Source organism: Panthera tigris, chromosome C2 (genome assembly GCF_018350195.1).
Source record: "Panthera tigris isolate Pti1 chromosome C2, P.tigris_Pti1_mat1.1, whole genome shotgun sequence".
NCBI lineage: Eukaryota > Metazoa > Chordata > Mammalia > Carnivora > Felidae > Panthera > Panthera tigris.
The window spans coordinates 14264550-14292404 of NC_056668.1; the positions used below are offsets into that span (position 1 = coordinate 14264550).

Below are 27855 nucleotides of genomic sequence, written 5' to 3' on the forward strand. Positions count from 1 at the left end.
ATCAAAATCACATACTCTTTGATAATATGTAACAAGGAGAATAAAACATCATTTCTGTGATATTCCCACCCAAGAGGCAAAACCTAAATCTACCCATGAATGAAAACAAACTGAAATTGAGGGACATTTCCCAAAACAGCTGATCTGTAATCCTCAAAAATGTCAAGGTTGTGAAAATTTAGGAAAGACTGAGAAATTATCCAGATTAAAGGAGGCAAATGAGACATGGTAACTAAATGCAACATACGATCCTGAATTAAATCTTTTCATATAAAAGACCTTATGGGACGGTTGATGAAACTAGAACATGGTCTAAATATTAGATGGTAGCAATTCTCACTTGTCACTTTCTTCACTTTAACGGTTGTTTCGTAGTGGCGGGGGGAATGTCCTTGTTTGTGGGAAACACGTGCTTACCTGGAGTATTCCAGGTAGGGTGATGGGGCATTGTGTTTGCAAATTACTCTCAAATGGTTTGAGGGATAAAACAGTATTGTTTTTTGCACCTTCTCTGTAAGTTTAAAATTATTTTAAAACAAAAAAAAAAAAGACAGTGGGAAAAAAAAAGTCAATAGGATTGACAAAAATAATAGGATAAAAGAGAAATTCACATGGCTATTTCAACAGATGCACAGAAAGCATATAATAAAACTCAAGATCGATTTATAATAATGATGTTTTAGATAAGATCCTTATTCTGAAAAGGTGTATATAAACTGTTGACAGCAAACTTCATACTGAATGGTGAAATATTTGAAGAGTTCCTCCTGGGACGATAGGTAAAATGAGGATAAGTGAAAATACCACCTCTTTAGGATCTTGCCCTGGAGTTACAGACTGATCAACTAGGCAAGAACAAGTAAAAAAATGTCATTTATGCAAACAAAAAAGTAAAATTATTCTGATTTAAAGATGACAAAAATAAAAAGGAATATATAAATAGGCTATTAGAATTAAGAAGGGAAGATATCAAGGTTTCTATACACAAGGTCAATATATAAAAAGAAATTCTATTTATGAAAATGAGAAACAAATAATAAACCCATAAAATTAAATAATAATAAATTAGAAAAGCATACAAAGACATTAAATATCTAGGAATAAATATAGTGAAATATATTTAACTGATAAACTAAATTCCAGAAAACATTAATGAGAGGGATTGGAGAAGATCTAAATAAGTCAAGGAATATACCAAGTTTAAGTAGAGGAAAATTCCAATTTTATGATGTCCGTTTTTTCTAAACTGATCTATAACTTGATGTAAAATCATCAAAATACCAAAGATTATTTTAGTTGTTGCTGCTTTTTAGGTAAAAATTGACCAGGTGACTACAAGTTATATAGAAGAAATCCAAGGGGCAAGAATAGCAAAGACAATGATGAAAAAGGGCAAAATTAGAAGTCTCACACTACCTGATACCAAGATTTATTATTAAAGTTCAGCAATTAAGACTGTGTGCTATTTGACACAAGATGGACAAAAAGATCAATGGACAAAAGAAATATTAACAAGATGGAGTCACCTGATAGATACCAAAGGTACCCTTCAGTGCAATGAGGCAAGATAATCTTTTAATAAATGATGCTGGAAAATTTGCCTATATCTTACACCACATACAAAAATCTATTTCAGCTAGGTTTATCTCTAAATGTGAAATTTAAAAGTTATGATATAATTATTAACGACAAATATTGCTTAAATAGGACAGGAAAAGCTGGAATGCAGTGATTTAAGAACGTGTGCTCATCACAATACAAGAAGGAAAAACAAGCCACAGAGTTAGAGAAGATACTTGCAGTGTGTGTGCTTGAAACAACTCAGGGGGTAAGTGGGTAAAGGACTTGGATAAGTACTTCATTAAAGAACTGTATTTGAATGACAACCAGGGGACACTCCCTAGAATGTCTCAAATAAAAATGCTTGAAAATATCCAGCTTTAGCAAGGATGAGGAGGAACTAGAAACATCTTTGGAGGAAGGATGTAAACTGGAATAATTATTTGGAAAAGCATTTGATTTCACCTACTGAAGGTAAGCACGCAATTTCACTTCCTACCCCACAGAAATGCACACATATATTTGCCAGATGAAATGTAATCATTAAAAAGTAAAAAAACACACAATTGCCCATAACTGAATAAATTGTGTTATAGTCACACAATGGAGCACTCTACAGAAACGAGGAAAGAATTTCTGCCTGAATTTGTATATTTGAATCTCACGAACATGAAAATGAACAAAATAGCAGGACCACATATGGTGCTTCTAGTTGTATAAATTTCTAAATCAGGCACAACTAATCTACCATGTTAGAAAGAAAGGTATTGATTGTCTTGGAAATGAGATAATGTTGATGATATTTTTTTGTATAAATATCTAAATCAGGCACAACTAATCTACCATGTTAGAAAGAAAGATATTGATTGTCTTGGGATTGAGATAATGTTGATGATATTTTGTAACAAATAATCCAGTTGCTTACTTATGATTTGTGCATTTTTCAGCATGATTTTACACTCTAAACATTTAGTTAAAAGAATATGAAATTAAACAGGCCTATTTTTATTATTATTTGCAAAAGGTGCTCACCAAGGAGAACCTTTATATGAATGGTCAGCTTTCTGGTCATTTGCTCTGTCAATTTATAGGCACGGCAGAGGTGGGTGGACAATAGTGATTTTCACAGTAGCATAACCTCCCTCTCTGGAGAAGGCCACGCTCCTATCAGACAGCCTTTACCTCAGAGATTTTATGAGGAGACAAAAAATACTATTGAGTTGCAAAATTTTGATTTTGAAACTAAGATAGGGGATATTTATAAATGGAAATATTTAAGTAGTCTAAATTTGTCCTGTACTTGTTAATGAAATAGTATGGAAATACCATGAGTTTGCCTGCCTTATTAATTCATTCATTTAATAAATATTTAAATAGTGCCAAAGGTATGCTGGACAATTTTCTAAGTGCTAAATCATAGGACTTAGTTCTGGCTTCTAATACCATCTATTTTCATACTTACTGTGTGAAGACATTGCAACTTTGTGAGATCATTAGAGTAACATTAACTATCTCTGGAAAAAAAATGGAAGAGAATTCTTTTAATACATTTCTGAAACTATAAAACATGTTTTATCATAATTTTGAATAAATAGATATTGATACATGTATCATAGATATTTCCAAATAACATACATGTTCAATTCTGAACATGCTGTCTAGAATATAGCAATCTAGAATCATATTTGTACAAGGTCTTTTCTATATTCAGTTATCTGAAAGATATTTTTTAAAAGTTTGCTTTATAAAGATGACACTTCCCTCACTTATATACATCAAACAGGTCACACATACATATGTTGCATGGGCAGAAAACTAACAGAAAACAAGAAATATAAATGAAAAAAAAAGCTGTGTTGTCAAAGAGAGTTTATTTAAAAATGAAGTTGAAACTTTTTGCACATGAGAAAGACTGAATTAAACCTTACACAGAAGTAAAATGATTAATACTACATTAAAAGGAAATATTTCCTATTAACTGGAAGAAACCCTGTATGATTTTTGTCAATTAAGAAGACAAAATTGTACCTGATTTCCCCAACCTCGTACTCAGGAAATTAGGATGAATTTTCCATGTCTGAAAAGAGGTTAGAATTTCTGGAGGCAGAGCTAAGGAAATTAAGAGGATACATCCAATGGGCTGAAATGCTCTGAAAGTTTCTCAGGAGAATCCGTAGGACCAGGATCTGCCACATAACATGGGTGGTGGCATGGTATCCTTACCAACCACAGTCACAGGCCAGGCCACCTGAGAACTTTCTCAACTAGCACATGGTGTTGTGAGGGCCAGGTTCAACTGAAGAGCAGGACGTCCATTTCATTAAATTGAATATCACCACCTGTCCAGACCCCCTCTGTAGTGGGAAAACCACAGGTTGAGGTGGACCGATTTACATAAGAATTTTTGAGCCTCTTAATTCATAATACAAAACTATTATTTTGTTATTGCATCAAGATTGCCAGAAATATGTCATATACTTAAAAAAGTGATTTCTGTCTTATTTTCAACATCTTCCTTAATTCCAAATTTGGTAGCATAAACTTGTCCAAGTTAAGAGGGATCACACGAAACACGAAAGTCATGTTCCAGATGTTTGTTTTTGCTAACAAAAACTTCATTTTAAGGTAGATATGCTATCTGACAATTCAAATTGTACACACTGAGTGTGTGGGCACATGAAGGAGAAATTATCTGATCCTACCTTTTGAAACCATGGATCTTTTACCATCATTACACTTTGCATAAGTGGACTCACTCTATCGTTTTTATCTGGTTTCATTTGTTCACCATTGTGATTTTGAGAGTCATACACTTTGTGTAGAAATTGTTCATTTTCATTGCTGAAGCGTATTCTCTGGTACCATATACCACAATTTGTTTACCCATTTATTGTTGGTGGGGTGTTGGCTTGCTTCCAATTTTAATCGTGATGAATATTGCTTCATGAATAGTTCTGTACATATGTCTTGGTAAACAGGTATGTCTCAGTCAGATATTGCCACAATAATATTGCATACAAATGGACAGAGAACAAAGTTTTATGTAAGACTAAACATATACTTCACCATTACATGTCTACTTGTTACCTATGGTCTGGTTGAACTAGGCGGGTCTTGGGACAAAGCAGAGAGTTAGGCCCATGTTACTCTCGTTTAACTTGAACCGGCATCTCATGGATTCATCTTCTCACTACAGAAAACAGAAGTACAAGTGGTCCAGCCCCAGTGAAGGAGGCAGATTTTGAACCCTTGCTCATATACCCAATAATCCCATGTGGAGAGAAAGTCAGGGAGTGGGGATACGCCCTTTGTCGGTGTGCACCCTGTGCCACTCTGAGGTCACACAAGTTCCATAGCTAAGCCAAAAACAATGGAAACGGAATATAATCCCCTCGTGGAGGTCAGGAAGGAGTGAAAAGTTGATGAAGAGCAATCTGTTCTGCCACCGATGCAGTTTGTTGGGGGCATAACTAGAATTGGAATTGCAGTTTTTAGGAGTATAAAATTGTTCAGTTGTTGGGTATACGCTTCCAGATGGTGTTCCAGAGTGGCCATGTCATCTGATAATTCCACAAGCTGTTGCTCTACATTCTCATCAGAAGGTCACACTTCCTGTCTTTTCCTTTAGCCATTCTTGTGGGCATGTAGTGATTTCATTTTGCATTTTGCTGATACCTAATGCAGCTGAACATTTTCTTACATATTATCAGCCATTTCTAGGTATCCTTTCTTTGTGACGTACTGGCTCAACTCTGTTTACTATTGAGCTGTATAAGAGGAATAATGAACCAAACCCTTACCCCTGCTACATCAGAATTTAATCTTATGTTCGACCAGCTAGTTTTACTCTCCTGGTACCTCGATGAGGTGATAAATGTCAACGACATTGCAAGCATCATTGCTTATGATAAAAGTGGTTGTTAAATCGCATCTGGACAAGGAGGAGCCATGTGGAATGTGATCTGGACTTGTGCCAATGACCCAAAGAAGAAAAACTGAAAATGTAGGTAGAAGAAACCAGTGTCAGCCCACAGATGCTACCCATTTGGTACTGACCAGAAGCAACCAAAAAAAAAAAAAAAAAAAGAGTACTCATGGGAATCAAGTTGTTAATTACTTTGCGCACACACACACACACACACACACCCCACACACAAAGTATGGGGCTCAGACTTCAGCCTGCTAGGATGTGGATGCTATTATATATCAGATATAATGGCATATGTATGTGTGTGTGTGTGTATATATATACATATATATACATATGTGTATATATATATAATGGCTTCAGATCACCCAAATGCACAGTGCATAGATTTAAATGAGTACAGAAAGAAACAGTTGATCTGTTCTTGCCTTTTGGTCACATCATCCCTGCAGGAAAAACCCTGTGCAATGATTTCTTTCTCCTTCTTTCATACTCATAATTGAACATGGGTATACATGGCATACACACATAAGATGGAAATGAGAAGAAATGCAAAAAGGTATTATTTACAATAAGATGTAGAATATTTTGAAACATGACATAGAGATGTTATAGTAAACAACAGAAGTATAATGATAATGTGATATCAAAGATAAGAGCTACTATACATTGTGAGATGGTCCAAGGGATTTTGGCTAATTAAGTTGAAACACATTGGTTCAAGATTTTCTCTATTTTATTTGTTTTGTTTCAGGTAGCCTAGGATGAAGTTTCACTCTAGAAGAGAGAATAAAAAATCTTTAGTGATAGATACCATATGTTTTCACTCATATATGGATCTGGAGAAACTTAACAGAAGACCATGGAGGAGGGGAAGAGGGGGAAAAAAAAGTTACAGAGAGGGAAGGAGGCAAACCATAAGAGACTCTTAAGGACTGAGAACAAACTAAGGGTAGATGGCGGGTGGGGGAGAGAGGAAAGTGGGTGATGGGCAGGGAGGAGGGCACTTGTTGGGATGAACCCTGGGTGTTGTATGGAAACCAATTTGACAGTAAATTATATTTTAAAAAATCTTTAATGAAAAAGTCAGAAAACACAGGTAGAAGAGACCAGTAGTGTGAGTGGCTTTTGCAGTTTTGCAGCAGAATCCATAGGACCAGTATCTGCCACAGCAAGATGGCAGGCATATCCATACCCACTGGAGCCATAGCCAGAGCCACAGCCCAGGCCACCAGAGTAGTTGCTGTGGTAGCACATTATGACTGGAGTGGTAGGTTTAGTTGTGAAGTTCTGAGCTCAAAAGTCACCATCTACAGATGGGCTTTTTTATATATATTCTCAGAAGAAGGTAAGGCAAACCAATGGAAATTTGGGCCTCATATTTCAGACTAATTTGCACTGAAAATTTCTTGAATCTATTGTTTGTTGGGAAGAGAAGTCCCCATAAATACAAATAATTTGCAACTATGTCAGGATTCTCACAGTCAAGTCAGTTTAATTGGAAAGCCCTTACTCATTCTATTTTTGTTGAAATCCTGTCATTTTCATGGGAAGCTCCTACATCACATTTTTGGGGATATTTTTATCTATGAAATGTGTAATGTAGAATTATAAATACCTTTATGTGTAAGTGTGGATTTGTGGATGGGATAAGTTAATGAAATCACAAAATGGATAATCTTTGCTTTAAAAAGAATTTTTAATGCAAACACTTTTGTGGCTATGCATTCCTAGTGACTACTTATGGCACTGCCTGTTCATTCTTTCATAGGCACTTTGTTTCATAAATCCATATTAATAGATCTTTCCATTCACATTTAGATTTGTATCATTTTTGTGTCTATGTGAGTTTATCAATTCAACTGAGCAATTAACAATTTATTTATATATTCATTTTCCTTATAATGTGTTAGCTACTCTGCTAGAAGTAGAATTTAAGATCCTTATGGGTGGAACCTACGTATGTCCTTATACATTTTTATATTATTATGGGGCAAAACTTTTGTCTAAAATCAGGATTCTAAATAGGACACACATTCTGGAACACTAGAGGAACACATTATATGCCTAATTGAACCCCACAGTACTATTTGTTTCTGAGAGCACCCCAAACTATTTTCTACTTTCTATCATCTTCCATTTATCAGAGGGCAGGAAGCTACATTTCTCAGAGTCTCTTGCTAAAAGGGCTTCAAAATAAACTATTCCAATGACAGGCTTTTGTTCAAGACTGATCAAGATTGGTTAAAGAGAGGAGAAAACTACATTATTGAAGAACAGCAGTGGAATAATATATGATTTTTGGAATATGTGATGTTTTACATGAAATACCGGCTACTATCGAGAATCGTCTGTGGTTCTTGCACTTTCTTGACTCACTGAAACAAAACAGAAAGTCTGAGCTGAGCGGTAGGGGAGACATTTCTTGAGCTTTTTTTCCTCCCCAATTTCCATTGCTTGAGTACCCTACTACTTCTCTTACTTGAATCTTTTCTTGTCTTAAATTACCCAGAATATTTTCTGTTTTCTTTTTCCCAAGACCTGATTCTTAACAATGCCTTGATATACACATAATATTAACAGGAAGTAATATGCAAAATTGTGTAAATTAATCCTACATTTTTTTATTGTGCGGCAAAGTACATGTCTTTTATTTTTTTCTAAAAGAAAGGCATATTTAAGTCTCTGATAAAATATATACCGGTGAAAATACTTAGAAGTTAAAAAGAAATAATTGTATACTCAGAGAAACAAACACTGAAGGAATTTGTTGAAAGCCTGTGAAATACTAAAAGAAATACTAAAGGGAAAATTTTCAGCAGAAAGAAAATTGTTTCAGTTGGAAATACAGAAATAAATGAGTGAGGAGCAGGGAATGAATGAATATGAAAGCCAAGATACATGACTATTATATGCCCAGATCGTCATCATTGTCACCATCATCATTGTCTCTGAGGGGACATAAAACATGTAGAACCAATAGGCTTGAAAACCATAATATAAAAGATGAAAGATAGTATAATTTAGTTAATGTGTTTTGAGGTTCCAGTACTATATGACAAGTAGTAAAGAATGCCAATTTATATGAGAGTGTAATTAGTAAAAATACATGTTTTATTCTCTAGTGAATCACTGCAAGAATAGTAAAAGAGTAGATAATCATCAAGAAATGGAGGAAAAATAGTGTATAATATATCTGACCAGTTTCAAGAAGGCAAGAAAACAGGAAATGGAACATAAATCCAGTAGAACAAACATAAACAAATAGAATAGTAAATTAAAACCCAGATACATGAATAATGTAAATAGACTATTTCAATGAAAATGTAGAGATTGTAAACCTGGAAAAAAAATATAATACCTAACTACATGTTACTTAAAATAGCCACATCTCTAACATCATGTTACAGGATATTTGAAAGTATAAACAAACTTTTACCTTGCAAACACTAGGCAAAAGAAAGCTAGTGTAGCTATATAACATCAAACATTAATGCAGTAAGAATTTCTAGAACAAGAGAAGTGAATTTCATAACCATAAAGGGGCCAATCCTTAAGGAAGGCATAACAACTTTTATTTAATATGACTTAAATAACATAGCTTCAATATTAAGCAAAATACCTTTCTTATCATAATGGCATAAAATAAAAGGTGTGTCTTCATAATGGAGACAAGAAAGAAACAGAAATAAAAATAAGGAAGAATATTGATGGCCTAGACAACATGATTAGTAAACTTGACCAGTGGATGAAAATAAAAGACCAAACCAACATCAAGAAAACATAATTCTCAAGTACACATATATGCATACAATAAAGTTTCATATACTGCAGATGGGAATTATAAACTGGTAAAATCTCTTTGGAAAGCTAAACTTAATTCTGTGACTGCAGATTGTGCTTTTAAGTATAGACAGATCAAAATGTGATTAATATTTGCAAGGTATATCATTCCCCAACATTTTACTTTCAACTACCTATGTCACTTTTTAATTGAGCTTTTGTGGAGAGCGTATGGTTTGATCATTTTTTCTTCTACTCTGCTTATCTCTGTCTTCTAGTTGGTGTATTTAAGCCATTTATATTTAAAGCAATTATTGATATGCTAACATATCATGTCTGAACTTTTATTACTTGTTTTCTATTTGTTTTCTGTGTTTATTGGTCTTCTCTTTCTCTTTACTTTCTTGTGGGTTACTTGAACTTTTTCTTGATTCCACCTTGATTTCCTTGCACCATTTTTGAATGTATCTATGTTTTATATTTTTCTTAGGGTTGCTTTAGGCTTCACACTATTACCTATATTACTTATCTGAGTCTACTTATATCAACATTTTATGACTTTAAGTGAAATGTAGTAATCTTATTCCCATTTAGGTCTCTTTGTCTTCCCTACTTTTTAAAAAATGTTTTGTATTTTTTTAAATTTAAGTTAATTAACATACAGTACAATATAGGTTTCAGAAGGAGAATTCAGTGATTCATCACTTACATAAAACACCCAGTGCTCATCACAGGTGCCCTCCTTAATACCTGTCACCCATCTAGCTATCTTCCACCCACCTCCCTCCACCAACTCTGTTCTCTATCATTAAGAGTCTCTTGTGGTTTGTTTTCCTCTCTTCTCTTCCCCCCCCTTCCCATAAGTTCACCTGTTTTGTTTCTTAAATTCCACATGAATGAAATCATATGGTATTTGTCTTTCTCTGATTGACTTATTTCATTTAGCATAATACATTCTAGCTCCATCCACGTCCTTGCAAATGGCAAGATTTCATTTTTTTGTTGGCTGAATATATATGAATATATATATATCATGAATATATATGAATATATATATGAATATATATGTGTGTATATATATGTGTGTATATATATATATATATATATATATACATGTATATGTCATATGTCATCAGTCAATGGACATTTGGACTCTTTCCATAGTTTCATAGTTTGGCTATTGTTGATAATGCTGCTATAAAAATTGGGGTGCATGTATCTTTGAATCTGTATTTTTGTATCCTTGGGGTAAATACTTAATAGTACAATTGCTGGATCGTGGGGTAGTTCTATTCTTAGTTTTTTGAGGAAACTCTATACTGTTCTCCAGAGTGGCTGCAACAGTTTGCATTCCCACCAACAGTGCAGGAGGGTTCCCCTTTCTCCACATCTTCACCAACACCTGTTGTTTCTTCCCTACTTTTAAAATATACTTATCTTAAGCATTTCCCCTACATTTATTGGTACCACATCAGATTTTGCTTCAACCATCAAATGCGACTTAAGAAAATAATGAGAAGAAGAATAGTTTAATACAGTTAACACAATTTTACCCATTCTAGTAACTTTCTTTGATTTCTATAGTTCCAAACCTTCTATTGTTATCGTGTCTGTTTTGGAGAGTTTTCTTTAGCTGATCATTAAAGGTAGGTGCTAACGACAAATTGTCTTCGCTATCCTTCCATTGTGAATGCCAGAAGGATATTTCTGCCAGATGTAAATTTGACAGTTGATTCTTTTTTCTTTTAGTATTGGAAAATTTTTGTGTCATTTCCTTTTAGCCTCCATGGTTTCAGATAAGAAATTTGCTTTCATTTAAAGTGGTTTTTCCCAATGTGTCTTCACATTGAGAAATAATGATATGTTAAAATTCTTTTTTAGTTTTACTCTCTTTCTTATCTTCTGGGACTCTGATGATACTAGTGGTAGCTTTTTTTATTATTATCCCACAAGTCCAGGAGGCTCTGTTTATTTGTTTGTTTGGACTATTTTCTCCATATTCAGATTAAGTAAATTCTATTGTTCTTCCCTCAAGTTTATTGATTCTATAGTTTGTCATTTCCACTTTACTGTTCAACTCAGTGAGTTTTATTTTGGTTATTGCATTTTTCAGTTCTATAATTTTTATTTGGCTCGTTTTAGAAAGTCTTTTTGCTTAGATTTTCTACTTTTTTTTTCATTTCAAGAGCATTTTTAATTTGCTTCTTGAAGCAACTTTATGATGGTTGTATTAAAATTCTTATCAGTACTGTGAACAAATCTTTGTTGGATCATCCCAGTATCTGACTGATGCTGATGTTGGCATCTGTTCTCTTTTCTCATTCAAATTGTGATTTTTCTGTTTCTTAGTATAGTGAATAATTTTTAAATTATGTTCTGAATATTTGGGATAGCATAAGACTTGAATCCTATTTCATCTCTCTCTCTCTCTCTCTCTCTCTTTGAAGCAAGCTGTTCTCTTGTGAGGTAGCAAGGGTTGGACGTGTGTGTTTATTTAGCTTCCTCTTGGGTCACTGAAACCATTCTGGCTAATGTGAACTGCTCACTCACAATGCAGATGGGTGGAGTAAATGTTTAGTATCCACCTCTGTCTTGCTGACACCTTCTGGTGAAAATGGGGTGCTTAATTGCACTCTGCCTCATTGCCTCTCAGTGGGGGATATAAGCCCAACTTCCCAGTGGGCCCTGTTGATATTGTGGTCACTGCAAGTAATCTATTTTTTACTTATTATATCTGTATACATAACCATCTCAGTGCTGGTTTGATGAGTGACAAACTGTAGCAGCAACACAGATCCCACTGTTGAGAAGCTCTCCAGTTTTTCGATGTCACATTCTGCAGAGAATGTATAAATTGACAAAAATGCCATAATATAAAAAAATTAGGATTCTGGAGATTGATGAAAATAAATAGATCTTATCTGTTGTATGTTTTTAAGTGACAGTGTGGAAACAGAATGGTTAATTTTGCATAATTGTTACCATCTTTAATGCATCCCTTTAATATTTAATATTTTTTATTTAAAAAATTTAATGGTTATTTATTTTTGAGAGAGAGGAAGTGTGAGTGGGGAAGGGGCAGAGAGAGAGAGGGAGACAGAGAATCGGAAGCAGACTGTGAGCTGTCCGTGCAAAGCCCGACATGGGGCTTGAACTCCAAACCGTGAGATCATGACCTGAGCCAAAGTCGGATGCTCAACCAACTGAGCCACCCAGGCGCCCCCATTTAATAAATGTTTATAAAGTGACTACTTTATACAATGCTTGGTGTATATATACTTGGTGACCATTTTTCTACGTGCTGAATAAGATTTACTCTTTCATCTCTTTATATAATCTTTTTCTACAGTCATACCATGAGAACATGACAGTTACAAAAGACCATTAGATAAATATCTATCTTGGGTATTTATGGAATGAAGTTATTTTGACATATTCATAATTTTGTGTGAAATTTTGAAATACAATATAAATGAAATAAAAAATGAATGCTGTTTAATGACAAAAAGATGCATTTCACTTACATCACATCAAATGAAATTGTTTCCAGAAGTTGGGTCTATAGGAAAGGTAGCCTCAGTGGAAAAATATTAGGCTTGGTCAAACCAAAATAGGAAGTGTATACAAAAGCACAGCAATAAATGGTTCAATCCAAATGCGTAGTGTCAGGAAAAGGCTAAGAACAGAGACATCATAATAGAATCATGGAAAATTAGGTGACCATTATAGATAGTATTATTAAGTAATTAAAATAATTGTTAGTTACAATTTTAGCTTATGAAGATAAGGTCTTAGTGTGATCAAGGTGATGATGATAGTAAGTGGCTGTAGATATACCTGAATGCACAATTTACATTAGTGATGCCTAGGAAGAAATGAGAGTCGTATCTTTTTGACATTTCATCACTTTGGAAATGCAAATAACACAGTTTATTCAGCCCTAATCACCAAATTCTAATGGAGACAAAGACGGGTAAATGATGATAAAGGAAACTAAGAGTAGATGGGGGGTGGGGGAGAGGGGAAAGTGGGTGATGGACAGGGAGGAGGGCACTTGTTGGGATGAGCACTGGGTGTTGTATGGAAACCAATTTGACAATAAATTGTATTAAGAAAGAAAATAAAGGAATATTGGCAATGAAGATGTTGATTTTAATATATGTGCTACCGAAGCGAGCACAAAGATGTTGATTTTTTTTTTTCAAAAAATTTTTTTTTCAACGTTTTTAATTTATTTTTGGGACAGAGAGAGACAGAGCATGAACGGGGGAGGGGCAGAGAGAGAGGGAGACACAGAATCGGAAACAGGCTCCAGGCTCCGAGCCATCAGCCCAGAGCCTGACGCGGGGCTCGAACTCACGGACCGCGAGATCGTGACCTGGCTGAAGTCGGACGCTTAACCGACTGCGCCACCCAGGCGCCCCAAAGATGTTGATTTTTAAATGAAGGTAAACTTTTTCTTCCTATGAAAGCTATTGGAATAAGCTGTGCACTGAACTAAAATGGAAAAATAAATTAAGAGGAAAAAAGTTCCATAAATCCTAACATGTTTCAAATGATTTTAATCAACCAAGGTGAAAAATGCCACATTTGAACCTTACTCCTCCCTGCTACCATTCCTGTAGGCTGAGATTGGGTCGGCCACTATTTGAAGAGAGAATGGAGTTCTATGTGAAGAGTTATAAAAACCTAGTCATTTACAGGAGGAGGAGTTCAAAAACCTAAGTGGCTCTAGAAGTTCCTCAGTAGAATCCACAGGACCAGAATCTTCCACAATAAGATGGGTGGCAGAAACTATATCTATGTCCATTATAGTCACAGCCCAAGTGGCCATAGCCATAACCCATGCCACATTAGTACTTGCTGTGGAAGCAGCCCAAGTGGCCATAGCCATAACCCATGCCACATTAGTACTTGCTGTGGAAGCACACAGTATAAGGAGTGGATGGTTCAGTTGTGAAACAAACAGTGCCTCAGGTTGAATGTAAACATCTGCCTCAACCTTTTATACGCCCTCAGTAGTGGGTGGAGAGAACCACAGGCAGTGTTCACTGCATATTTCACACTACTTTTCTTTAGAAAAATTTTAAAGTCTCTTAATCCATAAGGTAAAATGAAGCCTTCATAAGTAAGATTACTTTGCTACAACGTTAGAATTCCTGTTGTCAAATCATGTAGCTTTAAGAAGAGGCATTTTTTTTTTCAGCAAAAGAAAACAAGTCATTCAATTAAAAATGGGCAAAGGACCTGACCAGACACTTCACAAAGAAGATAGACAGATGACAGAGAAGCACACAAAAGGATGTTCAGCATCACATGTCATTAGAGAATTGCAAATTAAAACACTGAGATACTGTTATACACCTTTTAGAGTGACTAAAATCCAAAACACTGACACCATCAAATGTTGGCAAGAATGTGGAGCAATAGGAACTCTCATTCATTGCTAGTGGGAATGCAAAATGTTACAGTCACTTTGGAAGGCAGTTTGGCATCTTCTTACAAAACTAAACAGATGTCTCACCATGCTACCCAGTAACTGTGCACCTTGCCATTTATTCAAGTAAATTGAAACTTACGTCCACACAAAACCCTGCGGACAGTTGTTTATTTCAACTTTATTCATAATTGTCAAAATGTGCAAGCAACTAAGGCGTCCTTCAGTAGGTAAATGGATAAACAAACTGTGGTACATCCATGCAATGGATATTATTCAGTGAAAAAATGAAATGACCTGTCAACCCACTGGAAAACATGGAGCAACCTTAAATGTGTATTGCTAAGTGAAAGACAATCTGCATAAGCTACATACAGAATGATTCCAACAATATGACGAGGGCAAAATATGACAGAGCCAATGAAAAGATCAGCGGTTGCCAGGATAATGGGGGAATGAGAGAGGGATGAAAATGTGAAGCACTGGAGATTTTTAGGAGGGTGAAGCTACTCGATACTGTAATGGTGGGTACAGGTTATTACACATTTATCTACACCCACTGAATATAAAACACAATGTACACTAAACTATGGTCTTTAATTAATAATGTGTCAATATTGACTTATCAGTTCTGACAAATGTATCCCACTAATGCAAAAAAAAAATTAATAATGGAAGACACTCATGACAAAAGGGTAAGGGTACATATGGGAACTTTCTGTACTTTCTGCACAGCTTTTTTGTACATCTAAAACTGATCAAATCAGTCTATTACTTTTTTTTAAAGATGTGGTTGTTTATTTTTCAAAGACTTTGCTTACTCTGGATTTGGCTAGTTGATAAATATTACCAAATTACTTGGGATGATATAGAGCACACAAACATTCCTCTATATTTGTGGTTTTTTGTTTTGGATATCAGTTCTACTCAACTGTGGATTTCAGGAGTCCTTATATTTACACAATTCTATTATATAGTCTAAAGTTTTATATTGTATTTGCTGGATGAGTGAATACCTTGAAAGGGAAATTACTTGATGCTGAAAGTCTGCCAACTGTCTTCATCTGTTCTCAGATGAAAATATGTCTTGTCTACTAGATCATGTTTTCTACAGAGTACTTTCAGTGGACTGACTTAACATATTTTTATGATTTTTAATAAAAAAACCTTATTCATGTATATTGTATAACATCCATACTATGAATAAATCAAGAAGGTAGAACTTGATGAATTTTCAAAGTGCACATAGCTGCTTAATCAGTACTTACATCCAAAAATCACATATCACTAATATCCCAGAGGACTCCCCGTATGTCCATTTCCATTTAGTACAAGCCTTTAAGTGTAACCATTCCTGATATCCAAAACTAAGGATGTGGCCAACTTTTGAACCTTACACAAATGGAATCACACAAAGAGGATTATTTTATTTGGCTTCTTTCAATCTGTATTTTTTGTTGTTAGAGTCATGCTTTTTGTTTTTGTGTTAATTCTTAGTGCTGTATAAAATTTCAATATACCACAAATATATACTACAATATACTACAAACAATATACAATATACTACAAACAATATACAATATACTACAAACAATATACTACAAATATACCACAATTTCTTTATTCATACTCTTAATGGTCACTTGTCTTGCTTCAACATTTTAACAAGATTTTACAAATAGCGTTGCCACAGTCAATCTTGTTCATGTCTCTTGGTACACTTATGTGTGTATCTAAGATATGCTAGTTGTTCCCATAATGATGTTGCATTTAAAAGCCCTCAAATCTCAGTGTCATATGACATTAACATTTATGCCTCGCTTCTGTGTTTGTGCGTCTGCTGGGGTTCAGCCAATATAATGTAGATTTGGCTCAAGTTGTGGGTTGGCTTCGAGCCTTCTTCATGTATCTTCCTTGGACTGGCAGCTACTGGAGGCATCCTCCCCCGGGGAAAAGGCTAGAGTACAACAGGGAAAGCTCAGACATGCACGCTCCAAGGCTATATGGCAGCATCCCTCTGGTCAATGCAAATAACATGGTGAAGCCCAAAGGCAGTGATCAGAGAAATACACTCTGTCCACAGTAGACCCAGACCAAATGACATTGGCTGCTGTACCCAAAGGGGAAGGGATGCATACTCCTGCCCTAAAACTAAGAGGGAAGAGAACATATTCTGCTGAAGAATGATTTAACCGAGGGATCCATAAATTCCTGCCCACCATTTGTTTTACTGGAAAACATCCATTCATTTATGCATGGTCTGTGGCTGTTTTCATGCTATAGTGACAGAACTGAGAAGTGGAGACACAGACCATATGGCCTACAAAATCTAAAATATTTTACTATTTACAGAAAAAGTTTGCCTACTTCTGATTAATCTATCAAAATAGACATACCAATTAGGTATATACTCAGAATCAGAATTGCTGAGTTACAGATGCTGCTACCAAATAGTTTTCCAAAGTTCTACCTTTGCCCCTGCAGTTTGTCCATTATTACTACACTCTGTATCTTCATCTTGTTTGCAGCATCAATGAATTACTACCAGCTATTGCAATATTTTACTTCTTTCTTAATAAGTCTAGGGCCTTAGAGCTAACAATTTTTATAAGCCAGTCTTCTATGGAATATGTGTAACATATCTCATTGTCTATATATTGAAACCTCCAGAGACATTATCATTATTTGTGCACAATGAATGTTCACATGTATTTTTTGTATTCATTTCATGCTTTTGTGAATGTCCACATTTCGGTCAGGATCTCTTTCTTTCTGCCTGAGCAACTCTACTGTTACTTACAATTAATACTTGAGAAAAATAAATTGTCTCACTATTTTATCATTCAGAAACTTTTATTTTTATTTTTGGAAGAAACATTTGATGATATGAGATTCTAGGTTGATAGTTATCTGCAACCTATTCTTCCTTAAAATGTTACTGTGTTTTCCTTTGGCTTCCTTTGCTTCTGTTGAGGAGTTTACTTACGGTTACTCTTTGTAGGTAATATTAGTTTTCTCTAGCTGCTCTGATTTTAGCTTTACATTTAATTTTTAGCTCTGGGGTCGTGCCTAGATGTATTTTATTTTATTTTGTTTTATTTTATTATTTTATTTTATTTTATTTTATTTTATTTTATTTTATTTTATTTTATTTTGCTTTATTTTATTTATTTTATTTTATTTTTGTTTAGTTTAGTTTTTACTTTAGTTTGTATTAAAATTCCAGTTAGCCAACATACCGTGTAATATTAGTTTCAGGTGTACAATATAGTGAGTCAGACTTCCATAGCACACCTGGTACTCATCACAGCAAGTGCCCTCCTTAGTCCCCATCACCTGTTTCCTCAATCCCTCCACCCACCTCCCCTCTGGTAACCACCAGTTTGTTGTCTAAAGAGTCTGTTTCTTGGTTTGCATCTCTCTCTCTCTGTCTCTTTTATCCTTTGCTCACTTGTTTTGTTTCTTAAATTCCACATATGAGTGAATCATTTATTTTATTTGTTTATTTTTAAATAAGCTCTTCATTGTATTTAATGTTTTCAGTTTGAGTTTCCCTAGTAAAACAACTGCCTCAAGGGTGTAAGATAAATTTGATTCTGGGGAAATTTAATATGTATAAGGTATACATTTGATAAAGGCCAGACCCCTAGGTAAAAAATGAAATAAGCTCATATTAATTTGAAACTGAGAAAATATTTCATGATTTCCATAAGTCTATTTTGCCATACATATCTAGTTTTTCCAAATACTTAGAATAAATTGGTGTATTTTGAAGTATTTTTCAGACACAATGTTGGTAATATGACTAGCAGGATTTATTATTAGTGCTGATACTTTAAATTTGATACTCATTCTTTAGGCGAAATGTTTTTTTAAAAAAATTGAAAAACATTTAGCAGAAGTAGAGCTTTTGCTGATATAATCCAACCATAGGTGTTACCAAAACCACAAAACATACAGATACCTACATGTTTTAATGACCTGATGTGAAATACAACTCTTGTAAAAACTAGTTATTTTTAAGGCTTAGATAAGGACATAAGCCAACAGAGATGATAAAAGAGATTATCGAGATTTACATAAAAACAGACTTCATATGAATGCTGTTGGAAAGAATTGATATTTTTACTCTTCAGTATCAGTCACATAATGACCACAAAAGAGAACTGTGGCTCTCTCTTGCTCTGTTTCACCATACTCCCACCCCAACCTTATACACATGTGAATAATCATACACAAACACACAAACATACAAGCTAAACTGATGGAGATAATTTAGTATAAATGTAACAAAGCAATATTTGCAATGAAATAAAGTTTATTTAAGCATACATGTTTTAAAGGGGCACCTGGATGGCTCGGTCAGTTAAGTGTCTGACTTCAGCTCAGGTCATGATCTCACGGTTTGTGATTTCGAGCCCCACATTGGGCTCTGAGCTGACAGCTGAGAGTCTGGAGCCTGCTTTGGGTTCTGTGTCTCCCTCTCTCTCTGCCCCTCCACCGTTCACTCTCTCTCTCTCTCTCTCTCTCTCTCAAAAATAAACGTTAAAAAATAAAAAAAAATACATGCTTTCAAGTAAAATTGATAACCCAACAATTAAATTTTATATCACATTATAAAGGTAATATCACATCAAAGGAAATCCTTTCCTATAAACTGTGATAGGATCTAATTGATAATGGTGAATCAAAACAGGCATGCTGAATTTCCTTTATTTATCTCAGATAGTTTAATACAGAGTCAGTATTTTTGAAGACATTTTAAAATTTTTCATGTCAGGGAAACATGAAGAGAATGCAAGTAAAATAGAGTGATGTAGCCAATAGACGAAAAATTCCTCAGTAGAAGCCATGGGACCAGTATCTTCCGTAGCACAACGGGCGGCAGCAGCCATAACCATAGCCACCATAGCCACGGCCATAGCCACAGCCCAGACCACCATAGCCACAGCCCAGGCCACCATAATAGTTGCCGTAGTAACACATGGTGTCAGGAGTGGAAGGTTCAGTTGAGGAGCAGGAGGTAGGTGTCTTTAATATGAATGCCTCCATCTGCCAAGGGCCTTTTATACACCCTCAGTGGTGGTGGAGAAAACCACAGGCAGCAGAGTGGCCAACATCTCACTAATTTGCTTCCTACAACATCATGAATATTTTGATTTGTTGGCAAAACATGGCCCTCATAACAGATAATTTTACCCTTATGTCAGGACTCCACCATGAATTTATGGGCCTTTAAAATGAAACTCTATTCTATTTTCAAGGCTATGTTTCACTGTATATTTATTTAGTTGCATAAATGTGGCCTGATTATGTGGTATGATGCAAATCCTGAAAATAGGCATCCCATTGTTTGGTTTTCATTCCATTCCTCTTTAAGAATTTTAAAACGAGCCTTGTCTGGAGGAACACGCTTCCTGAATCTTTCACATAAAGGATGGTAGAATATATATTCATTCTACCCTTATAAAATATCCAATCTACTCTTACAAAAAACACTTCCTTCCAACTCAATATGGCTACTCTTTGGTTACGTTACTGGCAATATGCTGGCAAGTACTATCACATATGGACATATTTGGCATTTATTTATCAACCTACCCTTGAGTATGTACCCTTGATCTTTCCGGAAAATGTATGACCATTTATGGGCAGAAACTGTCTATGCTTTATGCTTCCTTGTGTCATCACATATGGAGGTGCTGTAGATGTACCTGCAAACCACATGAAGGTTAAGCTTGGTACTTCATCCTAAGCTAATGTTTTTTCTAACAGGGCTCATTTTTGCTCTTACAGAATGCCGTGGATTTGCAGTAGCGATGTGTCCTAAATGATGTGTGGGAAGTATGAGAGGTGAAAAGAGTTTTGCATTCATTCTTCATTCCCTCAGTTTTTGGCTGATTGATGAAGAGTTGGTGGAGATAGAAATCCCCAATGGAAAGACTAACTGACCACACAGCAGACACTAGGCTCCAGGCTTTTTTTTTTTCCTTTATTTTCATTCTTTATTTCAACATTTTAATGAGAATTAAAATATAATTTTAATTTAAATATGCTTTACAGAAAAGAAATTTAGATCTATTTAAGAGTACAGGTTTCTCCCACTATCTGAAAATAGAACAATGTTCCTATGAAACCTTTCCTAGAGTGGAATGGCATAAAGTGAAGAAACAGTTACTGTTAATTTATATGAAAAAAAAAAAAATTGAGCATTCCCAGACTAAAAAAAGAAGAACCTTGTAAGGCTTTGGTGATACTTTAGGACACATCTTGCTAACAGATGCACAAAATAAATCAGGAGGAAGCACGATGCTCACAAACACAATTCAGGCCTCTGAGGGTGATGCTACGATGCATAGTTCTTGGGAAGGGAGCAGGCAGGGTGTGTGTGGGGGGGGGGCGCCACTCTCACAGCTTGGGGTGCTCGCTGTTTCTATAATGACTTCCTGCAAAGCCAACACTGAATGCTATTTTCACTTTTTGCCCTTTTTGACAAAAGCGAGAACCCCTTTTGGATTTCTTTTGGTTAGAGAAAACAGGTGCAAGTCTAAGTTTCTTGGTAAAAGCCAGGGGTCCTAATGCAAACTTTTGAAAAGCTACCTGCATACCCAAGTGAGTTTTGACAACAAGATTAATATAACTTTTATATCTTCACTGTATGTAAAGTTATTGGGAGATTTTGTTAAGAAGCTTTCTGACTTTATCGTTGTCGAGCCCAATTTTTCTCTGACCCCACAAACACTGCTTCCAACACTGAGAGTAGTGATGGGTGTACAGATGGGATGAAGAACACGGCTTTCCCTCGGGCTTCTGGTTTAGATTCTATACAACTTTAGAGAAAAAAAAATCACACAGGTTTTTCAGCCCCTTTCAACCATTCAATTGTTACTTATCTGTTACTAACCATGGGCCGGCCGTTTTTAAGACATTGTGTCATGTGACAGCTTTTATTGTTCCTGTGTCTCCTCATATCACTGATCTCATTCACAGCATGAGATGCCAGAAGTGGTAAAAAGACATGAGAGAAACTTCCAGTATTGTGAAGAAAAACAAATAAAATAAGTTCAGTTTCTTCTGGAATCATTACTTTTCTTCGTTGGGTGAAACATGTGTCTGGCGTTATGCTTAATGCACATCTCTTCACAGCATTAAGGTAGATTTTCCGGTATCAAAATGACACGTGGCACCTGTTAGTCAAGCAGAATTTCATTGGTAGGATTCACTTTTCAAATGCAATGATGGCCGCACGTTTTTGGTGGGTTTTTTTTTTTTTTTGAGCAAAATGTAGCAATTTTTGAAAATAAAGTAGAAAATCCATTTAATCAAAATGATCTTTGCCTGACTGATATCGTATTCCATAAACCTCTGTTGTCTCTTCACCATTTCCCGATGTCATGAGGCTTCTTAAGAAAAAAGAAATATTCGTTCATGTTGGACATTGTAAATGCCGAGCTGAATGAAGAGAGGGAGTAGTATAAAGGGAGATGGTGGTGACTCAGTGCGTGGAAGACTGTGGTGGTGAGGTGGTGAGCAGTGAGAGGGTCCCTCTTGAAGGATCTATCAAACATCAGGCAGTCGGCAGCCACCAAGCATGGAATTTTTCATGAACTATTTTATGGATAACATGTAGAATATAACCAGAAGCCTGTGTGGTGTGGGGAGCAAACGATCTCTTTCTTGAGGCACAGTTTTAAGTAATTCGGCTAAGACTCAGGGTATCAGGAAAGAGACAAAGGCAAGGATTGTTAAATGTAGTGATAGGAAGAAGAACTGCTTCGGTAGGCAAAAGTATCATTTATCTGGCATGAGTAATTTCATAGTCTGATCAGATGTGGTAGTAGCTGCCGAATCCCACGGAAGCCTGGATGACATATGTCCTTCGATAAGAAGAGCTCATGTTCAGATCCCTGAATTTGTAGACACATCAAAACTTCAGAGACAGCCAAAGACAGTCTGTTCTCTCCTCTCTGTTTCTGCCTTCTTTTCTCTGTTTGTCTCTCATTTCTCTCTCTCTCTATTCCTTTCTCTCACATGCGTACGCACATATATAAACCGAGAAAAGCAAAAATGATGGGACATTTTAATGTAAATGCAATGCAGCAATATTTACAGCCATAGGTCATTATTAAACATGAAATTGATCTCTCCCATGAGTGATATGAAGAAGCATGATGCTAATACAACATAAAAGTAAAACTTTTCTGTAAATTATAAGTCATCCCATTGATTTGGGCTGATCGAAATGGGCATGCTGAATGTGAATTATCTTTTCCCCAATAGTCAGGAATGAGGTTGGCATTTCTGACATGAATAGGAAAAGCTGGGTGAGGAAACACAAGAAATGAGTCCAATAAGTGGAATGGCAATCTATTTTATTTAAAGATAATTCAGCTTGGCAGTATCTTGGCTGAACAAAATGATCAATAGTACATCATGTCTATCAGAGCTCTAGGAGGATTGGGCACAAGAATATGGTTGCTCGAGTTCCTGTGGTTCTCAGCTGCTGCATGCAGATTCCCTAAGGCATTCCCATCATACGCAATGTCATCATCTCGACAATAAGAGCCTGGTAATGGGCATGTGTATACATGGGCGTAGCTCCAAATTCTCTCACATTGCCAATCAAAACTTAATAGAATTTGTTAGAAATTACATGGTTTGCTATGTCCCATCCTTAAAGCCAGTGATATTCCATCACTTAGGGAATATTTATTGAGCATTCCCTATATGCCAGTCACTTTTAAGGAAATGGATTATATTACTTCTATAATAGTGATTATGACTCCTCATATGACCTTCCCCCCCCATTTATAGCATTAAGATGTAGCAAGTTGCAAAGCCAGTTGAAAACATTAATCCTCCCAAAGCAATATTAAATCGAATTATTTCAACATACACACACACACACACACACACACATATAAATGCAACAAGTATTTTCAACGAGATAAATGTTTATTAAAATTACTATATACTTTTCTCACATATCATTGTTGATCAAAAATGAGGGAAATTTGATAGGCAATACAATATCAAAGGAAAAGGTTTTAAAAACTACGAAACATTCCATGTGATTTCAGTGAGTTCAGATAGGTTTTGCAGAATCCAACCTATTTTATTTTGTCTTTTTAGATGTCTTAGGATGATGTTGACATTCAGAGGAGAAAATGGAATTATTCATAGGAAGAATCATGGAGGCAGATTCAGGAAGCTGGAGGAGGATAAAAAGTTGAGTTTCTCTGGAAGCTTCTCAGTAGAAACATCTTCTGCAGCAAGATGGGCGGTTGGAGCCATACCCGTAGCCTCCACAGGCATAGCCCACGCCATTGTAGCCACATCCATAGCCACCATAGCCACAGCCCAGGCCACCGAAGCCACATCCATAGCCGCCATAGCCATAGCCGCCATAGCCACAGCCGCCATAGCCACAGCCGCCATAGCCATAGCCGCCATAGCCACAGCCCAGGCCACCATAGCCATAACCTAGACCTCCATAGTAGTTGCCGTAGTAGGACATGGTTTCAGGAGTGGAGGATATTGTTGGAGCAGGGAATCCGTTTCTGTCAGTTTGAACATCACTGTCTACACAGGTCCTTTTTATATGTATCTTCAGTGGGCGGGACTTGTTGATCACATATTTCCTACTAATTTACATTACTACACTTCCTGAGTCCTTGCCTCAGACAAGGTGAGGCCCTTGTGCGAGCGGGATGGCTTTGCTGTTGAGTCAGCTTCCCTGCAATCAAATCCTGTGCCTTTGATGTGTTTTTCTTATTCTCTTTTTAAGACCCTTGCTCACCTTTTATTTATTTAGGTTAAAATATTTGAAAGAATTTTTATCGAGGTGAGTCATTGACAAGGTTCTAAAATGTTGATTTTTAAAATTCTGTCGTTACTTCTAATATTTTACGTGAGGGTCTTCCATAATGTGGAAAATAACCTTCTTAAAAATAGAGCTTCCTCAGCAGAGTCAGGTAAGCTTTTCATGTTTATTATTCATTTTAATAAGTAAGTTTCATGTGAGCATAAAAGTATCTTGAGCTGTATTTTGGAGCTTTATAAACATATCCTCAGGATCAAATATCTGTCAGTATTCCACCATCAGTCTTCTCTTCTTGTATACTCTTTGTAGATATTGTTATTTGTGCTGAATATTTTTAAACAAATCTAAGACAAGTAGTATTTTTCTTACAAGTACTTCGGTGTGTATCCTGATCACAAAATGAGGTTCCAGGTAGTCCTGGCCATAGGTACAAGCCCTCTACTTTGCACCTGCTACTATAGTCGTCTTCCCCTGTGAGCCCAATGTGACAAAAATTTGAATATCAATTGGACAAAAGAGAATCATTTGGGTGTTGAGGCTCTGGAGGGAGATAAATGTGTACACATCTGAACAGCCATGCATTTTCACATGCTGTTAATTTTTAAAGTAGACTCAATTTTTTTTTAAATATAATTTATTGTCAAGTTGGCTAACACACAATGTATACAGTGCGCTCTTGGTTGTGGGGGGGCAGATTCCCGCGATTCTTTGCTTACATACAATGCCCAGTGCTCATTCCAACAAATGCCCTCCTCAATGCCCATCGTCCATTTTCCCATCTCCCCTGCTACACCCCCCCAATCAACCCTCAGTTTGTTCTCTGTATTTAAGAGTCTCTTATGGTTTGCCTTCCTCCCTCTCTGTTTGTAACTATTTTTTCCTCTTCCCTTCCTCCATGGTCTTCTGTTAAGTTTCTCAGGTTCCACTTATGAGTGAAAACATATGATATCTGTCTTTCTCTGACTTATTTCACTTAGCATAATACCCTCCAGTTCCATCCACATTGTTGCAAATGGCAGGATTTCATTCTTTTTCATTGCCAAGTAGTAGACTCTTAATTTGAAAGCATTTTAAAAATCCCATAAAACATTGACAAAGATTTATCAGCTTTATTCGTTCATTCATTTATTTTTTATTTATTCATGAAACAAACAAATAAAAACCAGAGACAGAAACAAAACTCAAATCTGTAATACCTCCAGGCCCTGTCTTAGGTGCTGGAACCATGTGGATTCTATCAGTGGTATTGTTTACTTAGTGTTATTTGATTTTCCTCTCATAACATAGGCTGTGGTATTTTTATAAAGCTGAGAAAATTCTATTATACAAGATGGATACATCAAAATATTTTACATACTGAGAAAAATGACTTCTAATACTCTATAGCAAATCATAAAGGTCCTTATTTCATCGTATGATCCCGTTTTAAAAATTAATTAGTATAAATTTGAAATTCTCAAAAAGTTGCTTGGCCATCTATGTTGTTCTTAAGGAATAATATATGCACAAACAACATGTAGATATTTCATATCGATAAAGTGGTGAAAATTTGTGAAATTTGTAATTTCAAACAAAAATCAAAATGATACAGAATGTTAAAATAAGTTTTCAACACACTGATGTTAAAATTCCATTATTCTATTTTTTTTTCTAATAGGGTCTGGTGGAAATTTGTATTTAATATAAAAATAAATTTTGATATCCTCAAAACAGAAGTTGGAAATATGAAATTCAAAATCACGGTTCCATGAAAGCACTGATTTAATGTCTTATGCTTGATGGGCTGATGTGGTAATGGAGTGGCACTTTCTAGAAATTCTCAAAGACAAAAACACTGTGCATATCTACTTTGTGTGCTACTATTAAATGTGGGATATGGAGGGTCATTTAAAGGCTATGAAGTGGAAAATCCAAGAAGCACAGTTCAAAATTTGCAAATGTGGGATATAAGGAAATAGCCAAAGACAGGGTCACATAGAATACGGTTATTGAAAATAGGAGTGTCATTGTGGGATTTTATCTGTTAATTAAAAACTTAGCATATGGGCTAATGTTTAAATATAATCAGGTAGTTGCAGTGATTATAGATTTATCAAAAACAAATTTCATTTAGAAATAATTTAGTTTTAGGCTCTAATTTTTTAGCATATTAAGAAAGACGATGTTTCTGTCACAAAAATACACATATGCGCATGCAACAGATATAACAAAAGTAATATAAAAAAGTATTTTCAATACAGATTTTATTGAAAATGGAAGTAAAGGGGCGCCTGGGTGGCTCAGTCGGTTAAGCGGCCGACTTTGGCTCAGGTCACGATCTCGCGGTCCATGAGTTCGAGCCCCGCGTCGGGCTCTGTGCTGACCGCTCAGAGCCTGGAGCCTGTTTCAGATTCTGTGTCTCCCTCTCTCTCTGCCCCTCCCCTGTTCATGCTCTGTCTCTCTCTGTCTCAAAAATAAATAAGTGTTAAAAAAAAAATTAAAAAAAAAAAAGAAAATGGAAATAAATTTTGTCTCACTTGAAGAACGTTGAACTAAAATGTAAGCCGAGCAGCAATTGTAGTCCAATAACAGGAGAAAATTTCTTTTCTAGAGCAGGACATTCCAGATGATTTTATTCAATGGAGATGAAGGACATAGAATTTCAACTCTTCTCTCCTTCCCAAGTATTCTAGAATGAGAGAATTACTATTTCATAAAGAGAAGAACTCAGAAAGTGGATTCAGGAAACACAGGAAGAGGAGTCCTGGAGTATCTCTAGAAATTTCTCCGTAAAATCCACAGGACCAGTATCTGCCACAATAAGATGGGCGGCAGCAGCTGTGTCCATACCCACCGGAGACAGAGCCACAGCCACAGCCAGAACCACAGCCAAGGCCGCCACAGTAGTTACTGTAGGAGCAGCACAAGGTGCCAGCAATTGAAGGTTCCGTTGATGGTGGGAACCAGTGTCCTCAATCCGAATGCCACCGTCTTCCAGGGCTTTTATGTATCTTCAGTGATGGCTAGAGCAAACCGCGGTAAGTGTTGGACTCATAATTCACACTAATTTACATTAGAAAAATTCCTTAGGCTCGTGGTTTTTCTTTTAGGCAAACAGACTCTCATAGGCTAGATCTTTTTTTCTTTCAGGTCAGAATTCTCCCCATCAAACCATATGACTCTAATAATTAATAATTGATATATTTTCAAATCTGCATCAAATTAGTGAAAATTCTTTGATCGGGTTTTATGGGATTTCTAGAGAATGCTGATTCCTTACTTGGGTTTATAGTTTCATGGGCAGATTCTAACTAAAGTAGAAATCCCATCAGAATGCCTGTGTGT

General features: G+C 35.8%; 1 protein-coding gene across 1 annotated transcript; it reads right to left on the bottom strand.

Annotated features, from left to right (window-relative positions):
* Positions 1–19547: 19547 nt before the first annotated feature.
* On the bottom strand, positions 19548–24225 carry LOC122241974 (keratin-associated protein 19-8-like). The gene is made up of 3 exons (XM_042998657.1): positions 24123–24225; positions 21397–21406; positions 19548–19635 (listed from the first exon to the last, which is right to left on the bottom strand). Exons 1-3 carry the CDS (start codon positions 24223–24225, stop codon positions 19548–19550), a joined length of 201 nt encoding a protein of 66 aa, XP_042854591.1.
* Positions 24226–27855: the final 3630 nt, after the last annotated feature.